Source organism: Oncorhynchus mykiss, chromosome 23 (genome assembly GCF_013265735.2).
Source record: "Oncorhynchus mykiss isolate Arlee chromosome 23, USDA_OmykA_1.1, whole genome shotgun sequence".
In the NCBI taxonomy this organism is placed as follows: Eukaryota; Metazoa; Chordata; class Actinopteri; order Salmoniformes; family Salmonidae; genus Oncorhynchus; species Oncorhynchus mykiss.
The window spans coordinates 23,322,589-23,339,265 of record NC_048587.1 but is presented as its reverse complement, the minus strand read 5'-3'; the positions used below and the strand labels follow the sequence as shown (position 1 = coordinate 23,339,265).

Below are 16,677 nucleotides of genomic sequence, written 5' to 3'. Positions count from 1 at the left end.
GACTATTTCACTTATAACTTACTGTATCACAATTCCAGTGGGTCAGAAGTTTACATACAATAAGTTGACTGTGCCTTTAAACAGCTTGGAAAATTCCAGAAAATTATGTAATGGCTTTAGAAGCTTCTGATAGGCTAAGTCATATCATTTGACTCAATTGGAGGTGTACCTGTGGATGTATTTCAAGTCCTACCTTCAAACTCAGTGCATCTTTGCTCGACATCATGGGAAAATCTATTGAAATCAGACAAGACAAGAAAATTGTAGACCTCCACAAGTCTGGTCCATTCTTGCAATTTCCAAACGCCTGAAGGTACCACGTTCATCTGTACAAACAATAGTACGCAAGTATAAACACCATGGGACCACGCAGCCATCATACCGCTCAGGAAGGAAACGCGTTCTGTCTCCTAGAGATGATCGTATTTTGGTGTGAAAAGTGCAAATCAATCCGAGAACAACAGCAAAGGACCTTGTGAAGATGTTGGAGGAAACAGGTTCAAAAGTATCTATATCCACAGTAAAACGAGTCCTATATCGACATAAACTGAAAGGCCGCTCAGCAAGAAGCCACTGCTCCAAAACCGACATAAAAAAAAAGCCAGACTACGGTTTGCAACTACACATGGGGACCAATATCGTACTTTTTGGAGAAATGTCCTCTAGTCTGATGAAACAAAAATAGAACTGTTTGGCCATAATTACCATTGTTGTGTTTGGAGGAAAAAGGGGGAGGCTTGCAAGCCGAAGAACACAATTCCACCCATGAAGCACGGGGGTGGGAGCATCATGTTGTGGGGGTGCTTTGCTGCAGGAGGGACTGGTGCACTTCACAAAATAGATGGCATCATGAGGGATGAAAATTATGTGGATATATTGAAGGAACATCTCAAGACATCAGTCAGGAAGTTAAAGCTTGGTCGCAAGTGGGTCTTCCAAATGGACAATGACCCCAAGCATACTTCCAAAGTTGTGGCAAAATGGCTTAAAACAAAGTCAAGGTATTGGAGTGGCCATCACAAAGCCCTGACCTCAATCCTATAGAAAATGTGTGGGCAGAACTGAAAAAGCGTTTGTGAGCAAGGAGGCCTACAAACCTGACTCAGTTACACCAGCTCTGTCAGGAGGAATGGGCCAAAATTCCCCCACTTATTTTGGGACGCTTGTGGAAGGCTACCTGAAATGTTTGACCCAAGTTAATCAATTTAAAAGCAATGCCACCAAATACTAATTGAGTTTATTGAAACTTCTGACCCACTGGGAATGTAGTTAAATAAATAAAAGCTGAAATAAATCACTACTATTATTCTGATATTTCACATTCTTAAAATAAATTGTTGTGATCCTAACTGACTTAAGACAAAAAAATTTACAAGGACTAAATGTCTGGAATTGTGAAAAACTGAGTTTAAATGTATTTTGCTTAGGTGTATTTAATCGTCTGACTTCAACTGTAGCTAAATACAAACAAACCTACGGTCGTGGCCAAATTTTCACAAAGTCTGCTGCCTCATTTTGTATGATGTCAATTTGCATATACTCCAGAATGTTATGAAGAGTGATCAGATGAATTGCAATTAATTGCAAAGTCCCTCTTTGCCATGCAAATGAACTGAATCTGCCAAAAACATGTCCACTGCATTTCAGCCCTGCCACAAAAATGGACCAGCTGACATCATGTCAGTGATTCTCTCGTTAACACAGGTGTGAGTGTTGACGAGAACAAGGCTGGAGATCACTCTGTCATGCTGATTGAGTTTGAATAACAGACTGGAAGCTTCAAAAGGAGGGTGGTGCTTGGAATCGTTGTTCTTCCTCTGTCAACCATGGTTTCCTGCAAGGAAACACGTGCCGTCATTATTGCTTTGCACAAAAAGGGCTTCACAGGCAAGGATATTGCTGCCAGTAAGATTGCACCTAAATCAACCATTTATCGGATCATCAAGAACTTCAAGGAGAGCGGTTCAATTGTTGTGAAGAAGGCTTCAGGGTGCCCAAGAAAGTCCAGCAAGTGCCAGGACCGTCTCCTAAAGTTGATTCAGCTGCGGGATCAGGGCACCATCAGTACAGAGCTTGCTCAGGAATGGCAGCAGGCAGGTGTGGGTGCATCTGCATGCACAGTGAGGTGAAGACTTTTGGAGGATGGCTTGGTGTCAAGAAGGGCAGCAAAGAAGCCACTTCTCTCCAGGAAAAATATCAGGGACAGATGGATATTCTGCAAAAGGTATAGGGATTGGACTGCTGAGGACTGGGGTAGTGATTTTCTCTGATGAATCCCCTTTCTGATTGTTTGGGGCATCCGGAAAAAAGCTTGTCGGGAGAAGACAAGGTGAGACAAGGTGAGCGCTACCATCAGTCCTGTGTCATGCCAACAGTAAAGCATCCTGAGACCATTCATGTGTGGGGTTGCTTCTCAGCCAGTGGGCTCACTCACAATTTTGCCTAAGAACACAGCCATGAATAAAGAATGGTACCAACACATCCTCCGAGAGCAACTTCTCTCAACCATCCAGGAACAGTTTGGTGACGAACAATGCCTTTTCCAGCATGATGTAGCACCTTGCCATAAGTTAACTGTGATAACTAAGTGACTGGGGGAACAAAACATCGTTATGTTGGGTCCATGGCAAGGAAACTCCCCAGACCTTAATCCCATTGAGATCTTGTGGTCAATCCACAAGAGGTGGGTGGAAAAACAAAACCCCACAAATTTTGACAAACTCCAAGCATTGATTATGCAATAATGGGCCCAGAAGTTAATTGACAGCATTCCAGGGCGGATTGCAGAGGTCTTGAAAAAGAAGGGTCAACACTGCAAATATTGGCTCTTTGCATCAACTACATGTAATTGTCAATAAAAGCCTTTGACACTTACGAAATGCTTGTAATTATACTTCAGTATTCCATAGTAACATCTGACAAAAATGTCTAAAGACACTGAGGCAGCAGACTTTGTGAAAATTAATATGTGTCATTCTCAAAACTTTTGGCGACGACTGTACATCTTAGTACTACTTCTATTTTCAGCCAGGTCGGTAATGTATTGTCTGTACAGTGCCCGGTCACTTACTGGACATCCTGCAATGATCCAGCCACGCAGTGAAAACGCTCGGGGACAGTCTTCCACTCCTTGGCCATCTTGACCATGCCGCCAGCGTCCAGCACACCGTAACCAAACAGGTGGTTGAATTCCAGGCCCACGCCGTTCCTCCGCCACTGGTGCACCTCGTCATGTAGCTGGTTTCTCTTGGAGGTCAGCACGGACAAGTGCTGCATGTCCCTCCATGTCAAGTTAGGACTGCAGCGGGGATGCAGGGGTGAGGGGGAGAGACAAGAGAGAGTTAGATTTTTATTTATTTGATTGAACCTTTATTTAATTAGGCAGTCAGTTAAGAATACATTCTTATTTACAATGACGGCCTAGCCCGGCCAAACCCTAACCCGGACGACACTGGGCCAATTGTGCGTCGTCCTATGGGACTCCAAATTATGGCCAGTTGTGATACAGCCTGGAATTGAACCAAGGTCTGTAGTGATACCTCTAGCACTGAAATGCAGTGCACCACTCGGGAGCGCACTCGGGAGATGTGTGTATCAGGTGTACACAGGTGATAGATCAGGCAGTTAAAGGCCGAAGGCAATCAAAAACTAGATTTTGCTGTGTTTCATATACAAATGAAGTCGGGAGTTTACATTCACTTAGGTTGGAGTCATGATAATGATAACAAATTTTTCAACCACTTCACACATTTCTTGTTAAACAAACTATAGTTTTGGCAAGTCGGTTAGGTTCTGTCTCCTAGAGATGAATGAACTTTGGGGCAAAAAGTACAAATCAATCCCAGAACAACAGCAAAGGACCTTGTGAAGATGCTGGAGTAAATAGGTACAAAATATATATATCCACAGTATATCCTAACTGTCCTAAAACAGGGAATTGTTACTGGGATTAAATGTCAGGAATTGTGAAAAACAGAGTTTAAATGTATTTGGCTAAGGTGTATGCAAACTTCCGACTTCAACTGTATATTACCACACTAAGAGATTGGAATAATACTGTGAAATTATGAAAATGATGATCATGTAATTTGAGTGTAAGAGCTGTTTGAAAAGACTGCCTGAAATGTCACCATGTTTTGTGTGGGATTGAGTTTTAGCCTGCCTGGTGTCATCAGTCAGATATATAAATAAATACTTAGCTAGATATCTAATTGTGTCGTTATCTGCCAGATGGAAGCCACTCCTCAGTAAAAGGCACATGACAGCTCACTTGGAGTTTGCCAAAAAGCACATGAAGACTCTCAGACCATGAGAAACAAGATTCTCTGCTCCTGTGAAACCAAGATCGAACTCTTTGGCCTGAATGCCAAATGGCAAATCTGGAGGAAACCTGGCACGGTTCACCAAGGTGAAGCATGGTGGTGGCAGCATCATGCTGTGTGGATGTTTTTCAGCAGCAGGGACTGGGAAACTATTCAGGATTGAGGCAAAGATGAACTGAGCAAAGTACAAAAGAGAATACTTATTTTCCACCATAATTTGCAAATAAATTCATAAAAAATCCTACAATGTGATTTTCTGGAATTTTCTTTCTCATTTTGTCTGTCATAGTTGAAGTGTACCTATGATGAAAATTAAAAGGCCTCTCTCATCTTTTTAAGTGGGAGAACTTGCACAATTGGTGGCTGACTAAATACTTTTTTGCCCCACTGTATTTAAATGTGAAATTTCAGATTATTATTTTGGTTCTCTAAAAACCTGTTTTTGCTTTGTCATTAAGGTGGTAATGGCAAGGGGTCTGAATAGTTTCCGACGGCACTGTATGAAGTGGATAAAACAGTATGTAAACATAATTATAGTGAACAGTGTTCAATGACTATGTACATAGGGCAGCAGTCTCTAACATGCAGGGTTGAGTGCAAGGTGGTAGCCGGCTAGTAACAGTGACTAATGTTCAGGGCAGTCTACTGGGTGGAGACTAGTGATGATTATTTAACAGTCTGATGGCCTGGAGATAGAAGTTGTTTTTCAGTCTCTCTGTCCCAGCATTGATGCACCTGTACTCTCTTTGCCTTCCAGATGGTAGCGGGGTGAACAGAATGTGTCTCAAGTGGCAGAGGTCCTTGATTATCTTCTTGGCCTTCCTGTGACAGTGGTGGATGTAGTGGAGGTAAGACAGTCTGCATCCAGTAATGTGTTGGGCTGAACACTCCACCCACTGGAGAGCCCTGCGATTTCGGATGGTGCAGTTGCCGTACCAGGCAGTGATGCAGCCCAGCAGGATGCTCTCAATGTTGTCCTGAGGTTGATGAGGCGCTGATGCCCTTTCTTCACCACACTTGGATGGACCATTTCAATTTGTCAGTGATGTGCATGCTGAGGAACTTGAAGCTTTTCAGTCTCCCATCAATTTGGATGGGAGTGTGCTCCATCTGCTGTCTACTGAAGTTCACATTTAGCTCCTTCATTTTGTTGACATTGAGAAGAGATTATTTTCTTGGCACCACTCCGCTAGGGCCCTCACCTCCTCCCTGTAGGCTGTCTCATCGTTGTTGGTAATCAGGCCTACCACTGTTATGCGAACAGGGAGTACAGGAGGTGGCTGAGCACATTTAGTTTTGTTACCTTTACTTTATTGGGTACATGAACAATGGTGGACATCTTGAAGCAAGTGGGGACAACAGCTTGGGATAGGTAGAGATTGAATATGTCAGTACACACTCTGCACATGCTCTGAGGATACAGCTTGGGATGCCGTCTGGGCCGACAGCTTTGTGAGGGTTAACACGCTTACATTTCTTACTCACTTCGACCATGGAGAACGAGAGCTCACAGTCCTTGTGAACGCCGTTTGCCCGCCTAGGCAGCACTGTGTTTTCCTTGAAGCGGGTGAAGAAGGTGTTTAGCTTGTCCGGGAGCAAGGCATCAGTGTCTGCTATTCAGCTTGTTTTCCCTTTATAATCCATGATTGTCTGGATTCCCTGCCACATATGTCTCATGTCTGAACCTCTGGATTGCAGCTCTACTTTGATGTTTTGCCTGTTTGATTGTCTTATGAAGGGCATAGCTGGATTGTTTGTGCTTGTCCATGTTCCCAGTCACCTTGCCATGGTTAAAATCGGGGGTTTGCACGAATGCTGCTATCTAGCCACATTTTCTGGTTTGGGTGAGTTCTAACGGTCACAGTGAGAACACCATTGTCTATACATTTCCTGATGAACTCAATCACAGAGTCAGTGTATACGACGTCAATGTTATTCTCAGATGTAACACATATCCCAGTACGCATGAACAAAAGGATCTTGAAGCGTAGATTCAGATGAAAAGGACTTACCACGGGTACTACCTGTTTAAGTTCCTGCCTATTGGAAGGGAGGAGCAGAATGGAGGCTTGATCTTATTTGCCGAAGGGAGGGTGGGGAAGGGCCTTGTAGCCGACCCCGAAGGGAAAGTAGCAAAGGTCAAGAATTCTTGATGAGTGAGTAGCGCAGACGATGTGTTGATAAAACTTCGGTAGCGTTTTCCTCCAATTTGCTTTATTAAGGTTTGCTTTATTAAAGAAATGTTCTTGGAAGAACTGGCCCGCATAAGGTTCTTTGTGGAGCCAGAAAACTCATATGGTTCTAACTTAAAACCATTATTTTTAAGAGTGTATGTAAAAAAGACTAAATTAAAAGGATCGAAAATTATTGGGAGAGTAGGTGAAACCTTTCTAAAAATTATGTTGCTTCATGTACTTAAGATAGTATATTCTGAACATTCTACATTTATATTGTTTTAGGACCTTATCCCTGTATCCTGGAGACACCGTACCCTGGAGCCTGGCCTAGCTATGGTCAGTGGCAGGACTCCACCCTACATGCTCCCACAGTGTCTAGAGTAACTATCAAGTCAAATATATTGTATTATATTGTTCAGATCAAATGTGCCAATTGCCTTCCCTAGTATAAGTTTTACATTTTTGCGACCATAAGGATGAGTTTTCACATCGGCTATGAATTCATGATGTTTGAAATTTCTAATTATCGCTATTGACATAGTGCTAATCTTTGTTGAACATAATAGAACGCCAAAACAAAACTATGCATTATTATTCTGGATTTTATCATCGTAGAACTGGGCTGCGGTATTCCTCTGGTTTACTTGTCAACAACGTGACTTACGCATCCCGGATGGAATTGCTGGGAGAACACTCCAGCATCTTACATCACCAGCTACTGCTGAGTCGCTCTGTTTCATGTATATGTGCCTTTCGGTAATTAATAAAATATGAATGTGCGCTTTGAGCGCAGTCTTCAATATAAAATGTTTTATTTTTCTGCCATGTAATGAGGTATAAAGAACACCAGGCAGGCCAAACATTATTTGTATCCCTGGCACGAACACAGAGTAAAAACTGGGCGAGACAACACTTTTTTCATGGCGTAAGTCTGTGGGCCTAATGGCAGATTTGGTAAATAAGTGATTCAATGAAGAGAGAAGATATGAAGTGGTCTGAAGAGGAGGAGAGCAATTGAGGGAGATAAGAAGAAGAAAGGCCCTGATGAGGAGAGAGAGAGAAAGCGAGAGCGAGAGAAATTTGAACTTGAATTTAACTCTGGGAGAGAAAGACAGAGAAAGGAATAGGTAGTTTGTAATGAGACATTCATGGTTTCAGTCACTGTGGAGCTGCTTTATTCAAAACATCTCATCCATCCATGCAAAAGCCATATTCTGTGTAAGTTTTTCAGACACTGACCGGTAATGACTGTATAAATATTTAAGCGGCAGCATTAGTCCATGGGCGTGGGGGGCAAATGATGAGGAGGGCAGATGAGGTGTGTGTGTGTGTGTGTGTGTGTGTGCGTGCGTGCGTGCGTGCGTGCGTGCGTGCGTGCGTGCATACTTGGCCTCTAACGCCAAGGCAAACACTCCGGCTGCTTCAGGAGCTGCTGCTGATGTTCCAGAGTGGCGCAGGGTGCAGTTTCCATACAGGTCCGTGGTGGCCTACCATAACACAACGATGGAAGACGAAGACTGTAGTCATATCAGTGAGCTAACAACATTCAACAAGAGGAGAGGAGAGGAGAGGAGAGGAGAGGAGAGGAGAGGAGAGGAGAGGAGAGGAGAGGAGAGGAGAGGGGAGGAGAGGAGAGGAGGGTGGAGAAGAATATACTTCAAGAATGCAAATTATTCAATAAACATTTGATTCAGATGTGTAGTTTAATTCCAGATAATCAGAGATCTTATCCAATTAGTAAGAGAGGAAGAAGCCCATGAGGGAATCCTTGGCTCTCTCAACGGTCATAGCTTTCTGGTGCAAGTCAAAACACAAACAGTGCTGTCAAATACGGTTCGCATATACACTATATATACAAAAGCATGTGGACACTCCTTCAAATTAGTGGATTCAACGATTTCAGCCACACCCATTGATGACAGGTGTATAAACACCAAGCAAGTGGCACCATGAAGACCAAGGAGCTCTCCAAATAGGTCAGGGACAAAGTTGTGGAGAAGTACAGATCAGGATTGGGTTATAAAAAAATATCTGAAACTTTGAAAATCCCACTGAGCACCATTAAAATCCATTGTTACATTTTTTAAAGAATATTGCACCACACATGAGAGGGCCGGCCACCAAAACTCACGGACCAGGCAAGGAGGGAATTAATCAGAGAGGCAACAAAGAGACCAAAGATAACCCTGAAGGAGCTGTAAAGCTCCATAGGACCACTTTAAGCCGTACACACCACAGAGCTGGGATTTACGGAAGAGTGGCCAGAAAAAAGTCATTGCTTAAAGAAAAAAATTAGCAAACACGTTTGGTGTTCACCAAAAGGCATGTGGAAGACTCCCAAAACAAGAAGCTACTCTGGTCAGATGAGACAAATATTGAGCTTTTTGGCCATCAAGTAAAACACTATGTCTGGAATAAGAGAACATCATCAGGGTGGTGGCAACATCATGCTGTGGGGATGTTTTTCATTGGCAGGGACTGGGAAACTGGTCAGATTTGAAGGAATGATGGATGACGCTAAATACAGGAAGCTTATTGAGGGAAACCTGTTTCAGTCTTCCAGAGATTTGAGACTGGGATGGAGGTTCACCTTCCAGCAGGACAATGACCCTAAGCATAATGCTAAAGCAACACAAGTGGTTTAAGGGGAAACATTTAAATGTCTTGGAATGGCCTAGTCAAAGACCAGACCTCAATCCAATTGAGAACCAATTGAGAATCTGTTGTATGACTTAAAGATTGCTGTACACCAGCGGAACCCGTCTAACTTGAAGGAACTGGAGCAGGTTTTCCTTGAAGAATGGGCAAATATCCCAGTGGCTAGATTTGACAAGCTTACTCCAAGAGACCCCTGAAATTGCTGCAAAAGGTAGCTCTACAAAGTGTTGACCTTGGGGGGAGTGAATGGTTATGCACGCTCAGGTTTTCTGTTTTGTTGTCTTATTCCTTGTTTGTTTCACAATAAGTAATATTTTGCATCTTCAAAGTGGTAGGCATGTTGTGTAAATCAAATGATACAAACACCCCAAAAAACATTTTAATTCCAGTTTGCAAGGCAACAAAATAGGAAAAATGTCAAGGGGGGTGAATACTTTCTCAAGCCACTGTATTGCCAAAGCGTACTTTGGAGATTAAGTGAAACATTTACAATATTAACATAATTAAAATCGTAATAATCAAGATTGTCCTATTGACAATCAGTAACAACAATAATCAAGGGTCAAAATAACCATACATTGAGCAGTAACAATAACATAGAGGACATGTGCAGGTTGGTTGGTCTGTCAGACACTGTCCCTCATTTTATGGCAGGTAGCAATGTAGTGCTTTGCCAACCAACAGCTCTCTGCGTCCTCCCTCAACAGGACGCGTAAACTATTCTCATCAGAGAGTTCTTTGAATCCTTTAGTAAGTCTTTCAAATTTGTGGAAATTACACTCTCTTTATATTTGTTTAATTGTGTCAGGAAATGCAGCTCTGGGTTCTGCTGTGGTGCTGTGGTTGCACAGCCTTTCCTCAACAGGGAACCAGTTTTTCCTGTGTCTACCCTTCTCAATGGCAAGGATGTGCTCACTGAGCTTGTACTTTGTCAAGGTTTTGATCAGTAACCAAGGTCAAATAGTTTGCCATAGTGATGTGTCAATTTAGGGCCTATCTCATCCCTCTCTCCCTCCCTTCCGCCCCCTATGGCACAGATGATTAATACATTGTCTTGTGATAACTCTGCAGGTGGAGATAATTCCCCAGATAAATGCAGATATAACAACCAAGCAGAAAGTTATAGCCCATCTCTCTCTGCTATGTCATTGTCCCAGTCCTCTACTCTGATGGCAGATATATGCAATCAGTGTACTCAAAGTACTCATCCTGAGGATAACAATGAGATGAACTTGGTCAACCACTCCCTCTCTCTCTTTTTTTCACACCCCTTCTCACACACTTACCACGCCAGCCTCAGGGTTCCTCTTGCGCCCGTTGCTGAAGGTGGACGCGAGGGTGGAGGAGCAGCTCTCGTCATACAGGGCCGTGCGGCCGTCGTTGATGGCTGAGTTGATGGAGATGGTCCACATGCTGGAGGCGTAACCATCGCAGTTACAGTCATCATAGCTACCACCGTCTCCAGAGGCCCATACGTAGATACTGCCTTTCCCTCCTCGGCCCTACAAGACAACACATCAACTGGCTTCAGGATGTGTTATAGGGTTAGAAGCAGTGGAAGTGGTACAGATGTAGATGTTAATTGTATCACCCTGTTGCAGGAGAACTTTCCTGCAATGCAGGAAATATAAAACGTATAGTGTATATGAGGTTTAAAAAGGCTTCTGAAGTTTGTAATTTCCACTTCTACATTTCAGACTTGATTTTTATTTACGAAAAATGTATCAACACCTACAAAAAATAATTAATTATAATCCAGATAACGATTCACATTTCCAGTTGCTGCAGGTTTATTTTCCTAATGTAGCAAACTGGCTCAAATTAAGATCCAACATCTGTAGTGATAGCAGTACATTGGTAGTAGTGCTGGGGCGGTAGGTAGACTAGTGGTTAGAGCGTTGGGCCAGTAACTCAAATCCCTGAGCTGACAAGGTAAAAATGTGTTGTTCTGCCCATGAACAAGGCAGTTAACCCACTGTTCCCCAGGAGACTGTCATTGTAAAAAATAATTTGTTCTTAACATGTATTATTACTTCTCTCTTTCTATAAGCAATCAGTTACAAGGTAAAATACAGATTAATAAAACAATTTCAAGGCCTACCTTCAAACTCAGTGACTCTTTGCTTGAAATCATGGGAAAATAAAAATAAATCAACCAAGACCTCAGAAAAAAAATTGTAGACCACCACAAGCCTGCTTCATCATTGCGAGCAATTTCGAAATGCCTGAAGGTACCACGTTCATCTGTACAAACAATAGTATGCAAGTATAAACACCATGGGACCACGCAGCTGTCAAACCGATCAGGAAGGAGACGCGTTCTGTCTCCCAGAACAATAGCAAAGAACCGTGAAGATGCTGGAAGAAACAGGTACAAAGGTATCTATATCCACAGTAAAAATGAGTCCTATATTGACATAACCTGAAAGGCCGCTCAGCAAGGAAGAAGCCACTGCTCCAAAACCGCCATAAAAAAAGCCAGGCTACGGTGGAGACAAAGACTGCACATGGGGACAAAGATCATACGTTTTGGAGAAATGTCCTCTGGTCTCATGAAACAAAAAAAGAACTGTTTGGCCATAATGACCATCATTATGTTTGGAGCAAAAAGGGGGAGCTTGCAAACCGAAGGAGACCATCCCAACCGTGAAGCATGGGGGTGGCAGCATCATGTTGTGGGGAAGCTTTGCTGCATTAGAGACTGGTGCACTTCAAAAAATAGATGGCATCATGAGGGATGAAAATAATGTGGATATATTGAAGCAACATCTCAATACAGGAAGTTAAAGCTTGGTCGTAAATGGGTCTTCCAAATGGACAATGACCCCAAGCATACTTCCAAAGTTGTGGCAAAATGGCTTAAGGACAACAAAGTCAAGGTATTGGTTTTGTAGTGGCCATCACAATGCCCTGACCTCAATCCTATAGAACATTTGTGGACAGAACTGAAAAAACTTGTGCGAGCAAGCTCTGCCTACAAACCTGACTCAATTACACCAGCTCTGTCAGGAAAAATTTACCCAACTTATTGTGGGAAGCTTGTGGAAGGTCACCTGAAACGTTTGACCCATACTAGTTGAGTGTATGTAAACTTCTGACCCACTGGGAATGTGATGAATGAAATAAAAGCTGAAATAAATCATTCTCTCTACTATTATTCTGATATTTCACATTCTTAAAATAAAGTGCTGATCCTAACTGACCTAAGACAGGGCATTTTTACTGGGATTAAATGTCGGGAATTGTTTAAAAAAAACTCAGTTTAAATGTATTTGGCTAAGGTGTATGTAAACTTCCAACTTCAACTGTATGTAAGAAATGTTATGATTTGCAAAGTTTGAAATACAGTGAGATTACATATGTGCACGGCTATTGTCTCCAGCGCTCCCCAAATGAAGCACTCTTATGTATCTAGCACAGCTTCCAGAATATTCCATATGATTTATTTCCATTATCCATGTCAATTTGCAAAACGAAGCCACCTCGCTCAAGATGCAAAGTAAGTGTCTTGTTTAGAGTGAAGTGATTGTACCGGGGCGGGGGTGACAAGTGTTCCCCAGCTGTTGAAGAGAATAACAAAAAACATCCATGGCTGTTTAATGGAAAAAAATCTAATTGAATTATTCTCATTTTAGGTCGGTGGAAAAGAAAGTACTATTTTTGTTGTTGTACAACGTGCATTGTGCCTAGCCTACGTAATGGTTTACATACGTGATCATTAGCATGAGAGAGTCTGAGTGGAATACTGCTTGATTAGTTGTGTTTATCTTAGCCATGCTTAGAGCACAATTTGCACCTCCTCAACAACACTGGATGAGATAGGGTCAGAGCAGATCAGACCACCCCCCTGCATGGTATTGTGAATCATCAAGCAGCTAATTGCCACTGGCAGTATGCTAACTAACTGTGTGTGTCTAGGGGGTGTCTGTGAAAATGTGTAACTGCAAGGCTGTTCTTTTTCCTATTCTGTGTCTTGAGTCTAATATAACGTATGCCTCTTCAAAGAACACCGTTACCCTAGTAAGACAAGTACAGGTACTCTATAAGCCTGCTATTTCCAGTCAGCCCAGTGTGTGTTTGTGTGTGTGTGTGTGTACCTTGTTGACTCCATCAGCCATGGCTTGCAAAGTGAGCTCTCTGGGTCCGTCTACTGTCTTGCCGTCATCGGTGGGACCCCAACTAGCACTGTAGATGTCAATGACCTGGGGCATATGGCTGATGGATGATGCCTCGATGATGTCTGTCATGAAGGGTTGGTCCAGCATACGGATACCTGGGGGAGGAGGAGAGGATGGGTGGGGAGGGATATGTAGTGTAAGATACACATTGTCTATCATATGAATCAGTCAAGCCATTGGTTACACATTATTAAAATGCTAAGTCACTGTTGACCAAATATATTTTGTATGGCTTGACTATTGCTTTAAAAACTGGAGAAAGTACTTTATAACAAAATATACCAGTTAGCAGTTAGGTAATTTGTGTTGGTGCTACAGTTTAACCTACATTTCTTTATGTTAGGCCAGTCTTTATACAAACTGTATATATGAAACATATTCAGCCACCGTTGATGCACCTATTTGGAGAAAAAGTTATGTAAACATAACGAAATCTCAACATCAAAGACTTCATTACGGTGCTTCCATAACTCCTTTCAACCTCTATGGAAATTGATGAGTTCGAGGTTATTAACAACATACTGATGAAGAAGTCTCTCAATTGGAAATTTGAATTCCACCCAAAACAAAGTGTGACATGTCGTGGCAATTCCCAAATGTCATAGTTATTCTTAAACTTCATCTTTAATAATATGAGCTTTACCATAGCCCTGTGACTTTCAACAATTCACTATCTATAATGCCTTGCGGTTGAGGGCGGTGCAGTTGACATACCAGGCGGTGAGACAGCCTGACAGAATGCTCTCAATTGTGCACCTGTAAGAGTTTGTCAGGGTTTTAGGTGACAATGCAAATGTTTTGCTGTTTAGCAGTCTGATGGCCTTGAGATAGAAGCTGTTATTCAGTCTCTCGGTTCCAGCTTTGATGCACCTGTACAGACCTCACCATCTGTTGCGCCTTCTTCACCACACTGTCTGTGTGGGTGGACCATTTCAGTTTGTCTGTGAAGTGTACGCTGAGGAACTTAAAACTTTCCACTTTCTCCACTACTCTGCTGTTTCCTGAAGTCCACGATGATCTCCTTTGTTTTGTTGAGTGAGAGGTATTGACGGCGGCCCGCCAATATTGACGGCGGCCCGTCAATAAGTCCAGGACCCAATTGGACAGGGTGTGGTTGATACCTAGGACCTCCAGCTTAATGATGACCTTGGATGGCACTTGGTGTTGAATGCTGAGCTGTAGTCAATGAACAGCATTCTTACGTAGGTATTCCTCTTGTCCAGATGGGATAGGGCAGTGTGCAGTGTGATGGAGATTGCATTGTCTGTGAACCTGTCGGGGCGGTATGCAAACTGAAGTGGGTCTAGGGTGGCAGGTAAGGTGGAGGTGATATGATCCTTGACTAGTCTCTCAAAGCACTTCATGATGACAGAAGTGAGTGCTACGGGGAGACAGTCATTTAGTTCAGTTATCCTTGTCTTCTTGGGTAGAGGAACAATGGTGGCCATCCTGAAGCAGGGACATCAAACTGAGATACGGAGTTATTGAATATGTCCGTAAACACACCAGCCAGCTTGCCTGCGCATGCTCTGAGGACGTGGCTAGGGGTGCCGTCTGGGCCAGCAGCCTTGCGAGGGTTAACACTTTTAAACGTCTTACTCATGTCAGCCACGGAGAAGAAGAGGTGGGGCCTTGTTAGCGGTCCATGTCGGTGGCACTGTATTGTCCTGAAAGTGGGCAAAGAAGGTGTTTAGTTTGTCTGGAAGCAATACATCGGTGTCCGTGAAGTGGCTGGTTTTCTTTCTTTTTGTAGTCCGTAATTGCCTGTAAACCCTGCCGTTGAATTGTGACTCCACTTTGTCCCTATACCAACATTTTGCTTGTTTGATTGCCTTGCGGAGGGAATAACTATACTGTTTATATTCGGCAATATTCCCAGTCCTCGTTCCATGGTTAAATGCGGTGGTTCGCTCTTTTACTTTTGTGCGAAGGCTGCAATCCATCCATGGTTTTTGGTTAGGGTAGGTTTTAATATTCACAGTGTGTACAACATTTTCAATGCACTTCCTTATAAACTCACTCACCGAGTCAGCGTGTAGATCAATGTTATTCTCTGAGGCTACCCGGAACATTTCTGTGTCCATTATTATTCTGTGCGGCATACTTAATAAATATAAGATGCATTTCACAATTGTAGGTAATAATGAGAGAAGTCTTTATTATTGAGTATAGCTTCCATTAGTATTGTTATTATCACTACCATAGCACTACTAATACTGTTATTCTCACTGCCACTTTTATACATTTTCTGACATTACTGTGATCACTATTACTTCAAAGCCGGCTGTTATTTACCACAGTATTAGAGCAGTCTACATACCTGCCACCTTAGAGTTGTAGGCCACTCCCACTCCACAGATGTTGTTGTTGGCTGCTGCAGACACCTCACCAGCACACCTTGTTCCATGACTACACACAGAAACACACAGGTAGATTGGGGAATGGGGATAAAGTTGGAAAACATAGTGGGAATTGGTTACTCGTCAATGTATCATGTCTTTGACCACCTATTGTTCAATTATATTCTTCTTACTATAAAATCATATAATATAAAATAATGTCACAGAAATTATCTTGTCAGCTAAATGAACAAGTCTACAGCCTATGGCATGGAGCATAGCCAGATAACAGATTAGCCAACTAATATTCTGTTCTTCTGAAATACATTTTCTTCATATCATAAAGTTTCTTTAGACCTGACTAAAATAAACAATGGATTCATTGTGATGGTGTATATTAATTGATTTATTAGACTTTTTAATTGTAGATGTTCCAAAGGCGTGCATCAGCGGCTTGTATGCAGCTTGTATGTGTGAAAGCCTGAAGATGCCAAACATGTTTATGTTAATAATTAACGGTTAATTACCATTTTGCATGACAATAACTGTCTGATAATGTGTCTACATGTATGTATGTGTGTGTGAGTATTCCTGTGTGGGCTTCGCACAGGGTAATTGCAGCGAGCCCTCTCTGCACTCCCAGCATGCTTTGCCACAGACAGTCTGCTATTTATAAACAACAAGCTAATTAGCCAACTAGTCCTGTGCTGCACTAACTCAGCAGCGGCAACACTGAGATGTCTAATGTCACAACCTGGGTGACAGCTAGGCATGCACTGTTGAACAGGCACAAGAAATGCAATGCTGCTGATGACTGCTTTGGGGCAGATGACCTTGGAGGGACACGGGCTGGCCAGCTAGTCTTTACCTGTTAAACCAGTCATTCGTGTAGCGGGGATATGGGTATGGGTCATTGCTGCTGAAGTCAAAGCTGGCCTCTGCATTCTGAAAGGACAGGACACAAACCATTAAAATCAGGCAGAGTACAAGACACATTAGGATG

General features: G+C 42.6%; 1 protein-coding gene across 1 annotated transcript in view; it reads right to left on the bottom strand.

The window, feature by feature from the left end:
* The window catches only part of LOC110502463 (neuroendocrine convertase 2-like), a 62,047-nt gene that overhangs the window by 4,872 nt on the left and 40,498 nt on the right, over positions 1 to 16,677 (bottom strand). Inside the window, exons 6-11 of the mRNA XM_021580490.2 lie at positions 16,543 to 16,619; positions 15,656 to 15,744; positions 13,255 to 13,430; positions 10,444 to 10,659; positions 7,886 to 7,986; positions 3,071 to 3,298 (exon numbers count right to left, since the gene is read on the bottom strand). Coding sequence (XP_021436165.1) covers positions 3,071 to 3,298; positions 7,886 to 7,986; positions 10,444 to 10,659; positions 13,255 to 13,430; positions 15,656 to 15,744; positions 16,543 to 16,619 — 887 coding nt within the window. The remainder of the gene's footprint in view (positions 1 to 3,070; positions 3,299 to 7,885; positions 7,987 to 10,443; positions 10,660 to 13,254; positions 13,431 to 15,655; positions 15,745 to 16,542; positions 16,620 to 16,677) is intronic.